The 19342-nt window shown below is 42.4% G+C and overlaps 9 protein-coding genes across 9 annotated transcripts; 3 read left to right on the top strand and 6 right to left on the bottom strand.

The window, feature by feature from the left end:
* Positions 1-174: 174 nt before the first annotated feature.
* Positions 175-7560, top strand: TOR1 (phosphatidylinositol kinase-related protein kinase TOR1; the record flags this gene model as incomplete). The annotated part of the gene is made up of 1 exon (XM_003682020.1): positions 175-7560. One exon carries the CDS (start codon positions 175-177, stop codon positions 7558-7560), a length of 7386 nt encoding a protein of 2461 aa, XP_003682068.1.
* A 26-nt stretch (positions 7561-7586) lies between these two features.
* YAE1 (Yae1p) lies at positions 7587-8021 on the bottom strand (the record flags this gene model as incomplete). The annotated part of the gene is made up of 1 exon (XM_003682019.1): positions 7587-8021. One exon carries the CDS (start codon positions 8019-8021, stop codon positions 7587-7589), a length of 435 nt encoding a protein of 144 aa, XP_003682067.1.
* Positions 8022-8155: 134 nt separating this feature from the next.
* RFC2 (replication factor C subunit 2) lies at positions 8156-9220 on the top strand (the record flags this gene model as incomplete). The annotated part of the gene is made up of 1 exon (XM_003682018.1): positions 8156-9220. The coding sequence occupies one exon, from the start codon at positions 8156-8158 to the stop codon at positions 9218-9220; it is 1065 nt and encodes a 354-aa protein (XP_003682066.1).
* Positions 9221-9304: 84 nt separating this feature from the next.
* EAP1 (Eap1p) lies at positions 9305-11086 on the bottom strand (the record flags this gene model as incomplete). The annotated part of the gene is made up of 1 exon (XM_003682017.1): positions 9305-11086. The coding sequence occupies one exon, from the start codon at positions 11084-11086 to the stop codon at positions 9305-9307; it is 1782 nt and encodes a 593-aa protein (XP_003682065.1).
* A 383-nt stretch (positions 11087-11469) lies between these two features.
* LOS1 (Ran GTPase-binding protein LOS1) lies at positions 11470-14643 on the bottom strand (the record flags this gene model as incomplete). Its single annotated transcript, XM_003682016.1, has 1 exon — positions 11470-14643. One exon carries the CDS (start codon positions 14641-14643, stop codon positions 11470-11472), a length of 3174 nt encoding a protein of 1057 aa, XP_003682064.1.
* Positions 14644-14962: 319 nt separating this feature from the next.
* Positions 14963-15547, bottom strand: HAM1 (nucleoside triphosphate pyrophosphohydrolase HAM1; the record flags this gene model as incomplete). Its single annotated transcript, XM_003682015.1, has 1 exon — positions 14963-15547. One exon carries the CDS (start codon positions 15545-15547, stop codon positions 14963-14965), a length of 585 nt encoding a protein of 194 aa, XP_003682063.1.
* Positions 15548-15657: 110 nt separating this feature from the next.
* LIA1 (deoxyhypusine monooxygenase) lies at positions 15658-16629 on the bottom strand (the record flags this gene model as incomplete). The annotated part of the gene is made up of 1 exon (XM_003682014.1): positions 15658-16629. One exon carries the CDS (start codon positions 16627-16629, stop codon positions 15658-15660), a length of 972 nt encoding a protein of 323 aa, XP_003682062.1.
* Positions 16630-17090: 461 nt separating this feature from the next.
* Positions 17091-17927, top strand: ADD66 (Add66p; the record flags this gene model as incomplete). Its single annotated transcript, XM_003682013.1, has 1 exon — positions 17091-17927. The coding sequence occupies one exon, from the start codon at positions 17091-17093 to the stop codon at positions 17925-17927; it is 837 nt and encodes a 278-aa protein (XP_003682061.1).
* A 28-nt stretch (positions 17928-17955) lies between these two features.
* On the bottom strand, positions 17956-19113 carry NPA3 (GTPase NPA3; the record flags this gene model as incomplete). Its single annotated transcript, XM_003682012.1, has 1 exon — positions 17956-19113. The coding sequence occupies one exon, from the start codon at positions 19111-19113 to the stop codon at positions 17956-17958; it is 1158 nt and encodes a 385-aa protein (XP_003682060.1).
* Between the last annotated feature and the right edge of the window lie 229 nt (positions 19114-19342).

Genomic DNA, 19342 nt, shown 5'->3' with positions numbered 1-19342 from the left:
TTAGTCTAGAAACAGGACTCAACTAGCCATATTTATTCAGAATGATGGTATTACCCGCCTTTGGCTAACATCCAAGCTATTAATCAAGCAATAACTCATATCACCAGTAGGACCTCGAGCAGAAGAGCAGGTCATTAACACACTAGGAGGCCATTTAGCTAGATATAACGATTGATGCTGTCTCTGAGGAGGAAGCTAGAGAGCCACCATCAGTCTCGTAAAAAGCTGACCTCTAACTCACACTCGGAAGATGAATTGTCTGCTGCGTCTGGACAAGATGGTCCAAATGGTCTTGCAGGGGATGGATCTCGTCTGAATAGTGGTGCAGACGGTGATTCGAAAGGCTATGTGGAAACGGATCCCAGCACTGCGGCCATGGATAGCACATTTTCTACTTTTAATCTAATCTTTGACAAACTAGGAAGCCCCAATGCACAGGAAAGGATTACCGCTTCTTTCGAATTAAAGACTTCTCTGATATCATTAGTGCGTGAAGTCTCTATTGAGCAGTTTCAGCGGTTCAGTAATAGGATTAATAACAAGATATTTGAGCTGATTCATGGGTCTAGCCCTAATGAAAAGATAGGTGGTATCTTGGCAGTCGATACAATGATAGGGTTCTATGCACATACAGAAGAATTACCGAATCAAACTTCGAGGCTGGCTAATTACTTGCGGGTGCTGATACCTTCCAATGATACCGAAGTGATGAGATTGGCGGCCAACACCTTGGGTAAACTAGCTGTCCCCGGGGGGACACTCACATCAGATTTCGTCGAGTTTGAGATGAAGACTTGTATCGAGTGGTTGACTACATCACCTGAGAACGCTTCCTCTAGTTCGAAACAGGAATATAGGAAGCATGCATCGTTGTTGATAATAACTGCTTTGGCTAATAATTCGCCATATTTGCTTTATCCATACGTCAATTCAATTCTCGATAATATTTGGAGAGCTCTCAGAGATACAAATTTAGTGATACGAATGGATGCGGCCTTGACGCTGGGCAAATGTATGTCCATCATACAGGATAGAGATACAGCGCTGACAAAACAATGGGTAGAAAGACTCTTTAAAGAATGTGTTTATGGTCTTACGTTAAACACAAACGAATCGATACATGCCACTTTACTGGTCTATCGCGAACTACTTAAGCTGAGTGCTTTCTATCTGAGTGGGAAGTACGATGAGGTTTTCCAATCCACGGCAAGGTATAAAGATCACAAGTACGATGTCATTAGAAAGGAGGTATACGCTATCTTACCACTCTTAGCGTCATTTGACTCAAATTTGTTCACCACAAAGTATCTGGACCAAACGATGGTGCACTATCTCACAGTCCTAAGAAACATGAACGCAAGCTCAGCCAATGCCTCCGACAAACCAGCGATACTAGTATCCATTGGAGACATAGCGTTTGAGGTCGGCTCTAACATAGTACCTTACATGGATCCTATCTTGGATAACATTAAAGACGGACTTCAAACAAAACTGAAGAATCGTAAGCTGTTCGAAAGAGAGATTTTTTACTGCATAGGAAAATTGGCTTCAGCTGTAGGGCCAGCTCTGGCAAAACACTTGAATAAAGGACTTTTGGACCTCATGTTATCATGCCCATTGTCAGATTACATGCAACAGACATTACTCATAATCAATGAAAAAATACCAGCGCTAGAACCCACTATCAACGCTAGACTTCTAGACCTACTGTGTACTACGTTGTCCGGTGAAAAGTTCAAGCAACCAGGGTCGCCGACTTCATTAAAGCCACTGTCAATAGAAAAAGCTCGCCAATGGAGAAATCAAAGAATACTCCGTAGGACAGGGGAGGTCAATGACGATATCCATGATGCTCAATTACTCACACAAGCATTAAGAATGTTGCAAACTATAAAACATAAATACTCATTGACGGAATTTGTGAGATTGGTCATAATATCCTACATTGAGCACGAGAATCCACATGTCAGGAAGTTGGCAGCGTTAACATCGTGTGCTTTGTTTGTTAATGACAACATCTGCAAGCAGACCTCATTGCATGCCCTTAATTCTGTATCTGAAGTTTTGAGTAAGTTGCTTGCTGTAGCCATTACAGATCCCGTTGCTGAAATAAGATTCGAAATATTACAACATCTAGATTCCAGTTTCGATCCTCAGCTAGCCCAGCCAGATAATATGCGCCTTCTTTTCATGGCGTTAAATGACGAAATCTTCGCAATACAGTTAGAGTCCATAAAGATCATAGGCCGTTTGACCAGTGTAAATCCTGCGTATGTTGTTCCTTCATTGAGAAAAACGCTATTGGAGTTGTTAACGAAACTCAAGTATTCAACGATGCCTAGGAAAAAGGAGGAGAGCGCTACGTTACTTTGCACATTAATAAGCTCCAGTAAAGAAGTTACGAAGCCTTACATTGAACCAATCTTGGATGTTCTTCTTCCCAAATCACAAGATAACTCCTCTGCTGTTGCTTCGACAGCCCTGAGAGCAGTTGGTGAACTTTCAGTAATTGGTGGTGAGAGCATGAAGGCCTACTTGGATGAGCTAATGCCACTGATAATAAATACCTTCCAAGATCAGTCGAACTCATTCAAAAGGGACGCTGCTCTAAAAACTCTAGGACAGTTGGCGGCATCATCTGGTTATGTCATTGACCCTCTCTTGGACTATCCAGAATTGCTCGGCGTCTTGATCAACATATTGAAATCCGAAAGTGCCCAGAATATTAGGAGAGAAACGGTTCGTCTCATAGGTATTTTAGGTGCATTGGATCCTTATAAGCACAGAGAAGTTGAAGTTACGTCTAACGCAAAGATTTCGGTGGAACAGAATGCACCTTCAATAGATATTGCCCTGTTAATGCAGGGCATGTCCCCTTCGAATGAAGAATACTATCCGACGGTCGTAATCAACACCTTGATGAAAATTCTACGAGACCCTTCCCTGTCGTCTCACCATACCGCTGTTATTCAGGCTATAGTTCATATTTTTCAAACTCTGGGTTTACGCTGTGTTCCATTTTTGAACCAAATTGTTCCTGGTATTATCTCCGTTATGCATTCATGTCCTCCCTCACTTCTGGAGTTTTACTTTCAACAGTTAGGCTTGCTCGTATCAATAGTGAAACAGCACATACGCCCACACGTAGATGAGATGTATGTGGTTATCGAGGAGTTCTTTTTCATCCCCAAATTACAAATCACCATTCTGTCCGTCATCGAGTCTATATCAAGGTCATTGGAGGGAGAGTTTAAACGGGTTGTACCGAGAACATTGACGTTCTTTTTGACTATTCTCGAAAATGATAAGTCAATAAAAAAAGCAGTCTCCATCAGAATTCTCAGGTCCTTAGTGGTATTTGACTCTAATTTGGAAGACTATGCTCATTTAATAATCCCAACAGTGGTTAAAATTGCTGAATACTCGACAGGCACTCTGAAAAAAATGGCAATTGTAACATTAGGTAAATTGGCAAAATGCATTAATCTATCAGAAATGTCTTCAAGAATTGTCCAAGCGCTGGTACGCGTACTTAACTTGGAAGACAGAGAATTGACAAAAGTAACTATGAATACTCTGAGCTTACTCCTTCTCCAGCTGGGGACTGACTTCACTGTATTTATCCCGATCATCAATAAAACTCTGGTCAGAAACCACATCCAACATTCTATTTATGACCAACTCGTGAACAAACTTTTGAATAGTGAGGGGCTGCCAAAGAACATAGTCTTTGATAAGGAGTTTGACACTAATACAAGGGAAGTCGGGGAAGCTGAGTCAACTTCAAAGAAACTATCGGTCAATCAGCTAGCACTTAAAAATACTTGGGATTGTAGTCAACAGAGAACAAAAGAAGACTGGCAAGAGTGGATTAGAAGACTATCAATTCAGCTTCTCAAAGAATCGCCATCACATGCACTAAGAGCCTGCTCCGGTTTAGCGGGCATTTATTTTCCGCTGGCTAGAGAACTATTCAATGCTTCTTTCTCAAGTTCCTGGACGGAACTCTACACCCAGTATCAAGAAGACCTAGTTCAATCTCTTTGCGTAGCTCTTTCGTCTCCTCAAAACCCTCCAGAGATTCATCAAACCCTGTTGAACTTAGTTGAATTTATGGAACATGATGATAAACCACTGCCTATACCTATTCAGACATTGGGACAGTATGCTCAAAGATGTCACGCTTACGCGAAAGCTCTGCATTACAAAGAAGTTGAATTCATACAAGAACCAACCACATCAACAATTGAATCTTTGATTAGTATCAACAATCAGCTACATCAGACAGATGCTGCTATCGGAATATTGAAGCATGCTCAACAACATCACGACTTGCAGTTGAAAGAAACATGGTATGAGAAGTTGCAACGATGGGAAGATGCCCTAAATGCGTACAACCAAAGAGCAAGTGCTGGAGAGGACTCTTTTGAAGTCACGATGGGTAAGATGAGATCTCTTCACGCTCTGGGTGAATGGGAACAGCTGTCAGAGCTGGCTTTAGACAAATGGAGCGTCTCGAAGCCAGATTTTCGCATTGCAATGGCACCTCTAGCAGCTGGTGCAGCATGGGGGTTGGGCCAATGGGATAAGATCGAACAATACATTGATGCAATGAAGTCTCAATCGCCAGACAAAGAGTTTTTTGACGCTGTGCTATGTTTGCATCGCAATAGCTTTGATGAAGCTGAAAAGCACATTTTCAATGCCCGTGACTTATTGGTCACTGAAATCTCGGCTTTGATTAACGAGAGTTATAATAGAGCCTACAGCGTTGTCGTGAGGACGCAAATCGTGGCCGAACTAGAAGAGATCATAAAGTACAAGAGACTACCCCAAGGTTCAGAGAGTCGTATGCTCATCAGAAGTACATGGAACAAGAGGCTTTTGGGATGTCAGAAAAATGTTGATGTATGGCAGAGAGTTTTAAGGGTCAGATCGCTTGTTGTCAAACCAAAACAAGATATGCAAATTTGGATCAAGTTTGCAAACCTCTGCCGAAAATCGGGAAGAATGGGTTTGGCGCAGAAAGCACTAAATTCATTGCTGGAAGAAGGTGGCGATCCCGATCACCCTAACACGGCTCGCGCCCCCCCTCCAGTCGTCTATGCACAGCTAAAATACCTGTGGGCCACTGGATCCCAGAAAGACGCCCTACGTCATTTGATTGGATTTACTTCGAGGATGGCTCATGATTTGGGTCTAGACCCAAGTAACATGATAGCTCAGAGCGTACCACAAAACAGTTCTATCGCCCCTCATCACGTTGAAGACTATACGAAACTGCTTGCAAGATGCTTTTTGAAGCAGGGAGAATGGAGAGTCTCACTTCAACAAAACTGGAGAGCTGAGAATCCCGACGCTATCCTGGGCTCTTATTTGCTAGCCACTCATTTCGATGACAAATGGTACAAAGCATGGCATAACTGGGCTTTGGCGAACTTTGAAGTGATCTCTATGATCACATCAGGTTCGAAAGAGGAGATGAATGGCGGCACCGAAAAAACCAATGGTGTCTACAGTATAGAGAATGGATTGATGGGTTCAGATTCATTCAGCGCCGGGCCAATTAGCTATCCGGCCGAACTGATCCAGAGACATGTTGTACCAGCTATAAAAGGGTTTTTCTTCTCCATATCCCTCTCTGAGGCCAGCTCTCTTCAAGATACTTTGAGACTATTGACACTGTGGTTCACCTTCGGTGGTACACCTGAGGCTGCTCAGGCCATGCACGAAGGATTCAGCCTAATCAAGATTGATAATTGGCTCGAAGTGTTACCCCAATTGATTGCTCGTATTCACCAGCCAGACAAGGTAGTCAGCAGGTCATTGTTGTCCCTTCTCTCTGATTTTGGTAAAGCTCATCCTCAGGCTTTGGTGTATCCGCTAACGGTTGCCATCAAATCAGAGTCTGTTTCAAGACAGAAAGCGGCTTTATCCATCATCGAAAAGATGAGAATGCATAGCCCCACATTGGTTGACCAAGCGGAACTAGTAAGCCATGAGCTGATTCGTGTTGCTGTATTATGGCATGAGCAATGGTACGAAGGCCTTGAAGATGCCAGTAGACAATTCTTTGGGGAGCATAACACGGAGAAAATGTTTGCTACGTTGGAGCCACTACATGAAATGCTAAGACGTGGCCCCGAAACTTTGAGAGAGATTTCATTCCAGAACTCTTTTGGAAGAGATCTGAATGACGCTTACGAGTGGGTCACAAACTACAAGAAAAGAAAGGACGTGAGCAATCTGAATCAGGCCTGGGATATATATTACAACGTCTTCAGAAGAATCAGCAGGCAACTGCCGCAGTTGCAGACGCTTGAATTGCAGCATGTGTCACCTAAGCTTCTCGCTGCTCGCAATCTGGAATTGGCTGTTCCTGGGACATACGCTGCTGGTAAACCTATCATAAGGATTGCCCACTTTGAACCCGTTTTCACCGTTATTTCGTCCAAGCAGAGACCTAGAAAGCTCTCCATCAGGGGTAGTGATGGTAAAGACTATCAGTGTATGCTAAAGGGACATGAAGACATCAGACAAGACAGTTTGGTTATGCAGCTCTTTGGATTGGTGAACACTTTGTTGCAAAATGATTCAGAATGTTTCCAAAGACATCTGGACATTCAGCAGTATCCTGCAATCCCGCTATCACCAAAATCTGGTTTACTTGGATGGGTTCCTAACAGTGACACCTTCCATGTACTCATCAGAGAGCATCGTGAGGCAAAGAAAATCCCATTGAACATCGAGCACTGGGTCATGCTGCAAATGGCGCCTGACTACGATAATTTGACATTATTACAGAAAGTGGAAGTTTTCACTTACGCGCTGGATAACACGCGAGGGCAAGATCTTTACAAAGTCCTGTGGTTGAAGAGTAGATCATCTGAGTCCTGGTTGGAACGTAGAACTACTTATACGCGGTCTCTCGCGGTTATGTCTATGGTTGGTTATATCCTTGGTCTTGGTGACCGTCATCCAAGTAATTTAATGCTCGATAGAATAACAGGAAAGGTCATCCACATTGATTTTGGTGATTGTTTCGAGGCTGCCATTTTGAGAGAGAAGTTCCCCGAGAAAGTTCCCTTCAGACTAACTAGAATGCTCACTTATGCCATGGAAGTTAGTGGAATCGAAGGAAGTTTCCGTATAACTTGTGAAAATGTAATGAGAGTGCTGAGAGACAACAAAGAGTCTCTGATGGCCATTCTGGAAGCCTTCGCTTTCGATCCTTTAATTCATTGGGGATTTGACTTGCCAACGCAAACTATTGCTGAACAAACAGACATTCAGCTGCCATTGACAAATCCTAGCGAGCTGTTAAGAAAGGGTGCGATCACTGTTGAGGAGGCGGCAAAGATGGAAGTAGAGCATAAAAACGAAATAAGGAACGCAAGAGCCATGCTTGTTCTGAAGCGTATCACTAACAAGTTGACCGGTAACGACTTCCGCAGATTCAAGGAGCTCGATGTTCCTGAACAAGTGGATAAATTGATACAACAAGCAACCTCGATCGAGAACCTGTGCCAGCACTACATCGGCTGGTGTCCGTTCTGGTAAATATTGCATGATTAATTAACAATTATCTATAAACCTGTATGAATTGAATACTTTTCACTATACGTCTTGACTATAGCATTCCATTTTACAATTAGTGAATGCTCTCCTTGCAGATTCAAGTTGGCATCGAAATGAGTTTTCGTGAGCACCTTATTAATTCGGAGATCTTCTTGTATGGTATTGAAGTCTTCGAGTAACGATTTATCCTGATCGCCGTATTTGTTAGCAAGCCCCTGTAGCAAACCGACCAATTTTCCTACCTCCATTCCTAGCTTAGCTCCCGCGGGAAATCCCTCATCGAATCCACTTTGCAAGTTGGCTTCCCTTGAGTGAGTAATTCCGTCCAAATAGCCTCTCTTATTGTGATTATCTCTCAGCTTATTCAGATCATAAGATATGGTTTCATGAGGAGAATCATTATCTGACCCCCAAACATCCTCTAGCACATTATCAGACGACATTAAGAGTCTTCAACATACTGCGATGAGGATCATCGAGCTTCTTCAAAGTGCGGATTTTCAACTTAATAAGGTGAAAAATGCACGTAAAGCTTGCTGATCCATGCAATACAATTGAAGAGTAAGAAGTGCTGGCCATGTTTGAAGGATTTGGTTCGAATAAGAGGCGTAAGGTAGCTCCTGAAGGTGAGAGTGAGAGTTCCAAACCATGGGTTGAGAAGTATAGACCAAAGAAGCTGGATGAAGTCGCGGCTCAGGACCATGCAGTAAATGTGTTGAAGAAGACCCTTGGCTCGAGCAATTTACCACACATGTTGTTCTATGGACCTCCAGGGACAGGTAAGACTTCCACGATATTGGCTTTAACTAAGGAATTATTTGGTCCGGAATTGACGAAGACAAGAGTGTTAGAGTTGAACGCCTCAGATGAGCGAGGTATATCAATTGTTCGTGAAAAAGTGAAGAATTTTGCAAGACTGACAGTTTCCAAACCATCAGCTAAAGATCGTGAGAATCACCCATGTCCGCCATATAAGATCATTATACTGGATGAAGCAGATTCCATGACTGCCGATGCTCAAAGTGCTCTTCGTCGAACGATGGAAACATACTCATCGGTAACCAGGTTTTGTTTGATTTGTAATTACGTCACCAGAATCATCGATCCTCTAGCCTCGAGATGCTCGAAATTTAGATTTAAATCTCTGGATGCTGCGAACGCTCTCGATCGATTGAAGTATATCGCAAAAGAAGAGTCCGTCGATTACGAAGAAGGTGTGTTAGATGATATACTGAAGATTTCAAGCGGCGATATGAGAAGAGCAATCACACTATTACAATCAGCGCACAAGCGAAAAGGCTTGGAAGGATCTAAAAAGATTACTCCACAAGAAATTGAAGAAATTTCTGGGTTAGTTCCGAACTCTACGATACATGAATTAGCAGCGAAGATAGCGGAAAGCAATATCGACGAAATTGCAGAGTATGTCAATACTTTTATGAAAAGCGGGTGGTCTGTCGCTGCCGTGACAGAGCAACTACATAATTATTACTTGGTCAGCGATGATTATGGCACAGACTTCAAGAATAAAGTTTCTTGGATTCTTTTCAATACGGATTCGAAGTTGACGAATGGTACAAACGAACATATTCAACTTCTTAATTTGGTTATCCAAATATGCGAGATCCAAAAGAATTCCTAATATGGACACCACCACGTAGTATCTAGATACGCCGTCATGTATAGAACATATCAAAACGGAGCTACTCGTTTGAACTAGCTAAATTTACTTATTCCTATTTTCTCGAGGTGGAAAGCCCGCTTGATTAGGGAATGGTGGGAAGTTCATAACGCCATTAGGTGGTGGAACTGGCGGGAAGAATTGCTGACCGTTCGGAGGCATCATCCCATTGGAAGGTATGTACATATTGGGATTGAAATTTGGTGGGATTGATTGCATTGGTGGGAATCCTGGTGGAGGAACAAATTGTTGAGGAAGCATTCCCGGTTGCAAAGGAGGTTGTCGTTGCTGTAATGGTTGCTGAGGCTTATTACTCTGATTACCGTTGTTGCTATTTTTCGTGCTATTAGCCATGGGCATTCCGTTGGGCACCTGTACAGGCCCGCCCTGCATCGGTGACACGAATCCAGGGGGATGCATACCCATATTAAAACCTGGTGGAACGCCGACTCCAGCTTGCTGAGCCGTCTGCCTATGACGTTGGCCTTGCTGGGATATGTGAGGGCCGTTGCTGGGCATAGCTACACCTGGTGGTGGTCCAGCGGGTAGTGTGCTCCCACCTACTTTGCCTTTATTCAGTAGACCTTGGAAAAATGCGTTGTTTGTTAGAGGTTGCTGTTGTTGAATTTGTTGCGGAATTTGCTGCGGAATTTGTTGCATTGGAGGCATAGTAGGTGGCATCTCCTGTTGCTCTTTCGCTTTATTCTGTGGGGGGAAACCAGGTGGTGGCATGAATTTAGGTTGTTCTTTGGGGCTATTGACAAATACAGGAGCCTCTCCGCCGACATTTTGTTCCTTATTAAAAAATGACATTAGTCTAGATCCGCTGGTTTTACTTGAAGTCACTTCTGGGTTTTTGTGTGTCGAGTTTGAGGCAAGTTCAGGTTCAGCAGGCTTCAAATAAGGTGAAGAAACACTTGAAGTAGAGTTAGTGAAAAAAGAAGAGAATCTGGAAGATGTCCCCACCACTGGCTCAGTTGGAGTGTCATGCTTTTGCATAGATTCCTTGTCTGTAGAAGCCTTTAGGTCTGGTATGCTTTGGGAACGTGCCGCATCTGGCTCGGTAATTTTGTTACTCAGTTTCAAAAAATCGGATATTGAACTGGAAGTTGTGGAAACAGCCGGAATTGGTTCTTGTAGTTCATTTGTATCATTCGCTGGTAGACCTTTCTTCTTGCGTTCCATTTCTCTCATCTTGGCCTTCCACATTTCAAAATCTGCCATCGAATTCCCAGTAGGCTCGAATTCTTCTTCAAGTGCTAAAAGGTCATCATTATTCACAGCGATATCTTTTTCCTCCATCAAATCTTCATTCTTGCTAAATCTGCTACCTCTCTTGGGATGCGTGGCTCTTGCACCTTTGTTCTTATTGTTTCTTCTCTCAAAGGGCATATCATCATTAGATACAGGCCTATTTGAGCCAATGTTTTTGGCGTTCTTGTGCCCTACATTTTTCCCATGCGCTTGGTGATCAGAGAATCGACGGTTTAATCTCCAAAACTTCTTCTTTGGTAACGAGTTGATGACCTCTTCCGAAGTTGCCGCAGGAAGTTCTCTTGAAAAAGCTAGAAGCTCATTTATGCTGTATAGATGTCTTTTTTTACTTGATACTTCTGGCTTATAATCTGCCGTATATGGTGGAATATCAAGCGTGATCTGCTCAGTCGTTTGAGAAGCAGTCCCTAGATCGACAGACTTCATACTCTGGTGTAACTCTTGAAAAAATTCCTCTATGGGGTTAGCTTTTTGTGTAGAATTTAAATGCGGTAGTTTCTCATTTCCTTGTTCCACAGCTACTACCATTGGATCATTTAAAGGGTCGTTCATATTTAACCGAGAATCAAATTCAAAATAGCACTAGTCGTACTCTAAAAAAGATATCAGACCAGCCTATTCGATGGAATGGATGAATTCTGGTGACACTAGTGTTGGATCGATCAATTCAACGACTGATATACTTCTTACGCTTTAAAGAGGTTCATTTATCATATGTTTTACAGATTAAGGTACTTAAGATTAGGAGAAAATTTTTAGTGTGTGAGAATTGAACATCATGTGATTTTCAATAATAAAATATCGATTTGAGATTTACTCAAGACGACAGTAAATCGTGCCAGTTCCAGTAGAGGTCGTTGATATTAATTAGCGTGTATTGGAGGTTGTATGTAGTTAGAGGATGCGGTGGGAATTTTTCTGGAATATTTCCCGAGTTAGTTTGATAGAGATGTGATGAAATCGACGTAATATTTCTCGAATGCCTTTGCTTCGAGAGAAGCTAACGCCTGGGCAAATTGGAAGCTCATCTCTGAGGGGAACTGAACTTGTGGGAGGTAGACTTCGATCATGTATTTGAGGCATGGGTTATTCATGGCATCTGCATCAGTAGCACTTTGCAAGTAGGTTTCCCGTAACAGACGAGATAGGTCGCATGCCACCACTCGGCAACTGCCATCCTTAATGTTGAATTTGTTTTCAGGCTTGAATGGGATTTCGAAGACCAATGGTACGATCTTTGCGATCATAAATTCGTTAAGACCGTCGAGTTTCTCGTTGTTAGCAGCATGAACGTCTTTCTCGTCTGTGCAGTGACCGGATCCGAAACACTTAACAAGGTTCGCGAGAACGTTGAGTGCTAGTTTGATCGTAGATGTTTCTTGAACTTCCTGTGGGGCGTATGTCAGTAGATCTAGGAGAACCGTTGATAGCATACCTCTATTCCTTTCGCTCAGTAGTAGCGATGTAACTGAATTAGTCACCAGTGATTGCAAAAAGGCGTAGTAAGCTTTTTTCAGAAGAATTTTATCTCTGAAAGAGTTTGTCACCACTACACTCTTGCCGTTTCTCTCCTTAGGATTGGCTACACCGTTCCCATACCACTCGGATGTCTCTAGAGCCTCTTCGTTGTCGATTTGACTCAAGCTTGTGTGCACTTTGTTTATCACTGGGGTTAGAAGACTGTCAAACAGTTGGTAACAGCTCTCGTCTTTGTGAAACATATGAATCATTTGGCCTAGGAAACCTAAGAAATCGTTCATCTCTAAAGTTGTCAAATCTGACTCTATGAACAATGCAATCAGTTTGCTGGCAAACGGAACGATTTCTGTGTTAAGTATTGGTATCAACCGAGCAAATGTGAACCTGGATGCATCCCTGACATTCTCATGCTTACTGAAGTATGAAAATGAGACAAGCACAACTTCTGCGATATTAGAAAATTTCTCAACCAAGGATCTTCGAAGAAGCTTTTCATTCACGAGAGTGTTGTTCACCTGGTTCTCTGGAACTAGCCCACCATGAACACCTCTAGCCATTGTTCCAATTGCCATCAATAGATGATGAGCCTGTAATACTACTGCCGGATTCTGTATTGGAGCTGATATGCATGTCTCTAAACTAGTGAAGAGAGGTGTCAGCACCTCGTCCATTATGTCATAATTCATATCTGCGTTAGCGCCGATTAGCAGACCGATACCTTCGAAGAGATACAACTGACTATCGAAAATTGTATCCTCCTCCGCACTCTCTTGATTATCTGTGATTGCTTTCACCGCGAGTAAAGGTGAAATTTTACCAATGATTTGCGATAAAATTGCAATTGATAATTTGGGTTTGGTAATCTTGATGAGCCTTGTGAATAAATACCATGTCCTTAGCCTTACTTTTTCTCTCTTGTTGAACATGCCGAAAGGACTACAGAAAATGTTTAATAATGCAACTTCGTTCTTGTCGTCAGCGTTTAAAAATTGGTAATGTCTGACAACTAGTTCGAAAAATAGAATCTGCACGAAGGGCACGTCCATTTGGAAAATTGCTGAATTTCCCAGTAATATGCTCATAAATTTGGACATTATTAAAGTTGCCTGCGACTCCACAATTTCAGCCTTGTTTAAAGCGAATAAATTATTCCGAATGCTATCGCTCAGGTTATGCATCTGGTAAATGGCCAACTCCAGGTCCCTCCAATCTGAACTTGCCAATTCCGTCTGAATGTGGTTTGAGATGCTTTCCAAATAGAGTGCTGGATTTATGACTGCTATGCTATCTTGAATAACTTTCAGTTTGGATCTTATTGTATCATTAAATTCGTCGATCTCATCTTCTGAATCTTCGCCACTGGAGTCATCTATTCTCATCTTTTTGAAAGTCACCAATAATAATGAAGACAGAAAGCTGTGGTGAGAGGGATCTAGCGGTAGCTTCTTGGAGTTCATGTGAACAGCAGATCCTGGCTTGCCGCCTAATGCAAATTGTTTTTTGAGAACGGAAAGATATTGAGATATGAAGGGAAAACATTGTTGGGTCACCGAATCATATTCGTGATCCATGAACTTCAGTAGAAGTGGTGCCACTTGAGTGATAATTTGTTCATCCGCAGCCTTGGCGCATTCTTCACTTTCAGCGCTGGGAGTGGCATCGATGCATGTCTCGAAGACCTTTGCGAGCTCGAGCCCGATCGAATTGGTCAACCTTGCCATTTGCTCGTAAACTTCTAAATCATCTTGCCCAATTGACGTAACTTTATCTGTCAAATTTAGCATTCTGAGAAGAGTCAATTTTTCCACTGGCTTCATCTTCTTGGAGATTATTTCACATAAGCATTGGGCACAGGCGACTTTAGTAGTGTTAAAGTCAAGATAACCATAAATGACCGAAATATAGACATCATTAACGATCAGATTGACATCGATCCAAGAGATATATGAACCGATGCAGGATAGGGTCAGTACAGCAAGTTCTCGCTGCTGTTCAGGTTCTATGCTTTTCAAGGTGTTGAGCCATATCGTAACCATCACTTGAATATCCTGCAATCTCATGGTATCCTTCAAACTATTATTCTTTAATTGGGCTTCTCGAGATCTAATGTATGTCTGGTCTGCAATCTCCGAGTTTATCGCTCCACAGATTCGATTGAAGTAGTCTAAGCCTATCGGGGACAAATCTCGAGCTGGTCCTTTCTTTAAACATTCTATACATAAAATTGCTATGATGTCCTGGAAAAATGTAGACCATGAGTTACCATTGAATTCTCCATACATCCTGCAAAACAACCTAGTGGTCATCTCGGCAATCTTATTCCTCACATACTCAGGATCTCGCACATTATTAGTAATTTTATTCTGTAGTAAACTCACCACAGCAGTTTTTATGAAATCCAACTGCTGTGAATCACTCCTTGGCTCACTGATTAAATCTGACAAAGCTTGTAATGCCACAAACCTTGTAATATCATCGGAACCAACGTCATTCAAAAGACTGACGAACAGTTGTGGAGCGTTCGGCTCCGCTTTCACTTGATCCAGAAATTCAAGTGCCTGTTTCTTAGTCACAGCATCCGTAACGGGACTGTTCGCCACCGCTACCACCTCCTGGATCCTGTTTAGCATAACAATAGTACTGCGTTCAAAATCGATCAAAAACTCTGGAAAGAGGCTATTCTTCAGCACTAAAGAAATTCCACAAAAAAAATGGATTCTTCCCCTTACAGCAGACCGTATTGCACGCAACCCAAAGTTCACCAACAGATGGACTCTTAAGCGGATATACTCTCCTTTGTAACTCTTAAAGATGACTGACTTAACAGTCTTTTTTTTCACTTAGCTTGCCCTCTGACTGAAAAAAAATTTCAACAATTTTTTACTTTAAGTTTGATAAACTAAGAAATAAGGTAGATCTATACAAAGTCTATACGATTGAGCTCTCTTACTAATTTGTCAAGTGCTCTTTAAACTTGGCAAAAGCTCTTCCCCGCTGAGAGATTTTGTTCTTGGCTGACTTCTCCATTTCTGCGTAAGTCTTGCCCTGTGCTTCGAGCGGTTCAAAGATCGCATCCCAGCCAAAAGTTAGTGGACCTCTGCTGTCAACAATTTTTCCTCTTGTGATACCTTGGAATGTGTGGAAATTGCCTTCTCCATCGGCGTAGGCAATAGTGGTCACTGCCTGGGCATTTTTGTTTTCGAACGGCTCTAGCATCTTGACTATCTTGGGCAGTCCCATGCTCTTCACAAACCATTTGATGTACGCTCCTGGCAGTCCATTAAACTCATCGAAACATAGTGCAGTATCCTCCACAAATACTGGTTTGTTTGGACCTACTAGAGAAGCTGCTTGACGGCATTTGTGCATGGCAATTTCCTCGAGATCGGTATCTTGCACTTCGTCTAAATCCAACTCTTGGTTTACTAGCATAAAAGTGGGTTCTATGCTGGAAGCCTCAGGTGCTAGTAGCATTTGTACTTCCTTAAGCTTGTTAGCATTTCCGGTGATGAAAGTGATCTCTTTTGGAGCCATAGTTGATGGTCTTGAATTGCGATCTACAGGTCAGTCATTGGTTTTCAAGCTGTGAATTTTTTAAATAATTTGTATTAAAAACCTTTAAATTACAAAAAAACTCTATCTACTTAGTTGGCTGGAGCGTACTCTAGCTCGTTGCTGTTTTCGTACTCGTACATGTCTAGAGCAACAATGGCAGACTCTCTGACAACGTCCACTTCGTCGTTCAGGTACGACTTCAGCACTGGCAAAACATCATCTGTAGCTATAGCACCCAATGCTTCTGCAGCCTCGTGTCTAACCATTGGAGCTTCTTCCTTACGTGCTAGAACTTCGATCAAAGCTGGAACAATAACGGGATTTCCCATTTGGCCAAACACGTAAGCGATTTCGTGCTTGAACAAGGCGGATTCGTCGTCGAAACCAGTAGCTAGCGCAAGAGCAGCATCGTCCGTACCAATGTCTCTTAGTCTGAACATAGCTCTATATCTTTCGAACAATGGCTTCTCAGTGTTGTTCAATATTGACTTAAGCTCTTCAACTTTGTAGTCTTTGTCCAAAGCTAGTGGAGGTGCAGGATCTATACTCGAGTACAGCGATTGTTGTAGGTTCTCGCTGTCCTTGACACCACCGTGTTGCCATTTGATTCTGTTGATTGCCAGTTCGGCAGTCTCTCTGACAGCCAAGGATGGATCGTTCTTGTAAGCTTCCTCTAGGACGTCTAGAGAGTCCTTATCACCTAGAGCACCAAGAGCCTCTGCAGCTTCGTGCCTCACCATACATTGTTGATTTTGGTCCAAAGTTGCCTTCCTTAGAGCAGTAACACATTCCATGTTCTTAGTTTGGCCCAGCACATAGGCGACTTCGTGCTTCAACAGCTCACTCTTGTCACCAAATGCCTCAGCAATGTAATCCACAGCCTTCTTAGCGTCTTCTGGCTTAGTCTCAAACTCTTCGGCGACACATTTCAAGTTGAATAGAGCTCTAAATCTGTTTGCGAGCTCACTCTTGCCCGATTTGTTCACCAAGATATCTCTAAGTTGCTCCAACGAACAGTCATCTACAGATTCCTGGAAGTGTCTCTCAAAGTCAGTTGACATTTCAATATACCTGTATCTTCCAATGATGTTAAACAGCGATAGTTAGAACCGAAACAGGGCTTTAAATCTTCTCGATGAGCAGCCATTCTGATGGTAAAATTTTTTCATTTCTAGCTCATCGCGATGCTAAACAGCAGTAAACGAGATCTACGGCGATGACAGCGACGCTGGAAGCGATCAGCTCTGCATCTATTGGATCCAGCATTGGCTGTATTGTGCACTCCTGTTCTCTTGTGTAGTAGCGCTAGATCCCACTAGACGCAGGTCTCGGAATCCAGAGGAATTTCGCAGCAACATTCGGCGAATTGTGCGTACCCTCGAGAGAGTATATTGTAGACATCATCCACCATTCAGTCGTTTCAAGCATCTTGTTATTCTAACAGTTCTGTAAGCTACCTACTTATCTAATAAATTCGCTTTGAGAACAAGGCTACAACAATGCGAGAAAGAGCAAAATCAAGATGGTGAGAACGCTGATTGTTCCATTGGTATCAACGGGTAATGTCCCCCAGTTGGCTCTCGATCTGCTAGTACATTCTTTGTCGTCAGAATTTGACTTTGTAAAGTCGTTAGACTCTACTTTCGTTCATCCGTTTGTTGGCCCTTTAGACTACGTCCTTGATCAGCACGTACCTGTACTGTTCAGTAAAACCGCACCTCAAAAGATTTACTCGACTGCCTTAGAACTATTTTACAATGAATCCAAAGATATTTATGTGCTCCAGCAGCGTACGCCTGTTATTCAAGGGTATTTGAATAACCTCATCAAAGAGACAATTCTGCCATTGATCGATGAATTTAAAATTGAAGATGTTGTAATTCTTGACTCGTTTGGTCCCTTGGATGACGATGTCCTGGAGGCAACAACGGTTCCAGCTAGAAGAGGCACCAATCTCATATCCGATGGGACGTGTGAAGTTGGTTCAGTGACCGATGTCATACGCAGTTTTGAACAAAGTTTGAACCTCAACCAAGGCTCAGAGTTGCATTTACCAAGTTCTTTGTTCAAATTCACTCCAGACAGTCTTCAGCAGGAGATCTCATCTAAGCAGCAGATATTTCATTTTGCCTATCATTTGCTCAACGGTAAATCACCTTATTTGAAGGAGATCAAATACTGTAGTGCTTTTGTCCACGAGGGTGACAATTCAGAGGATGCCCATTTACTATGCGATCATCTCCCTGTTGTTATTGAATCTCTCGACAAGTTACTCAAGCATACGCCGCCCGTCTCTTGGAAGGGTGTTTACGGTTTAAGACCCGTTCCAATTGCTTTTGATGAAGGAATCTACGTTTGAAAATTACTCGATCGTACTTACGAGGCGTTTACTGCCTTATATAGTTTGCAATATTTTCTGCGGTTTTACTGCTTGCATCCTTTGCCATGTTCTCAAATGCCTCCTGATATCTCTTTTGAAGATCTGGAGCCCTCTTGTCATTAACTTCACCCTGTGTTCTCTCCTCACCGGGAAATGTGTATTCTCTTTCGGTATCTTCATCCTCATCCCTCTCAACTAATCCATCATTTTCACCCTCTTCGAAATCGCTGAGAACATCGACACCTTCATCAGCGTTTTTGTTGGTTCCTTCCTTCTTATTGATCGCCAGATCCTTCATCAAACCGTCAAGAGACTTATCCTTTCTTCTCTTTTCCTGCTCTTCCTTTGCCTTAAGAATTCTCTCCCTCTCAGCTTTATAATATTCTTCATACTCACCAACTTTATCATCGACAGCTTTCAGGAAGTCGTCGAAGCCTTCACCTGTGTGACTTGAGACACCTACCATGTCTAGTTGTGAGTAAAATTCTTCTAACATCAAAGACATAGAGTTGATTAGTGAGTTCATGTATCCAGACCCCATTCCAGACGTACCATTGGAATCCTGATCGTCTCTCAGGGCAGTTTGGAATGCTTCAAAATCAGTCATCCAGTCGCGAGCAAAGTCCGCCTTAGTGACATCTGTCTTGTTGAAGACGACGATCATTGGCAACTTCGTCTTATAGAGAATAGAGCACGCATAAAGCATATTACTCATGAAGGTGGTTGGTGAAGTATTTCTTGGTGTATCAACGATGTAAGCGATAACCGTAGGGAATGTAGATGCAAATGACTCTGTAATGATAGAGCCCGAAGCACTCCAAACAAAACACTCTATTTGACCGGGAGTGTCTATTATGCAGTGTTGATATTTGTCCTTCTTCTTCTCGACTAACTTAATAACCTGATCAATCTTGGTACTGAAAAGATTGAGACTTGTTACGATGGCACCGTTAGGTCCCAGCTGGTAATTCTCCATCACCTTTTTATATTTAATCGAATCTCTGATATCAATATTGGCACCATAGGGAATTCTCAAAACTGCAGGATCCAAATTGACCACATATGGAGTATTCTTTTGACTTCTCAAGTGCGAGTTCAGACGTTGCATAAAAGTGGTCTTACCAGAACCGGCCATACCAATGCAAATGACAGTACTCAAAGGCATCTTGACGTTGTTTTATTATCAACTTATTCAAACCTTCGTAAAGCTTTCAACAGATAGCTGAAAGTCTGAAGTTCGATGAGATGAGATGAGCTCTTCTTCAAGGCTCAACATTTGAAGTCTAATTTATAAGACATTCGTTCTATATGACGATCTCGTTGAAGAGACTAAACTAAATAGAACAATGGACTAACTACCCTAAAGCTCATTTCTGCCACTTTGTGGAGCTCAA

Source organism: Torulaspora delbrueckii, chromosome 6 (genome assembly GCF_000243375.1).
Source record: "Torulaspora delbrueckii CBS 1146 chromosome 6, complete genome".
Classification (NCBI taxonomy): domain Eukaryota; kingdom Fungi; phylum Ascomycota; class Saccharomycetes; order Saccharomycetales; family Saccharomycetaceae; genus Torulaspora; species Torulaspora delbrueckii.
The sequence above is the reverse complement of the archived record's forward strand: the minus strand, read 5'-3'. Positions and strand labels throughout refer to the sequence as shown.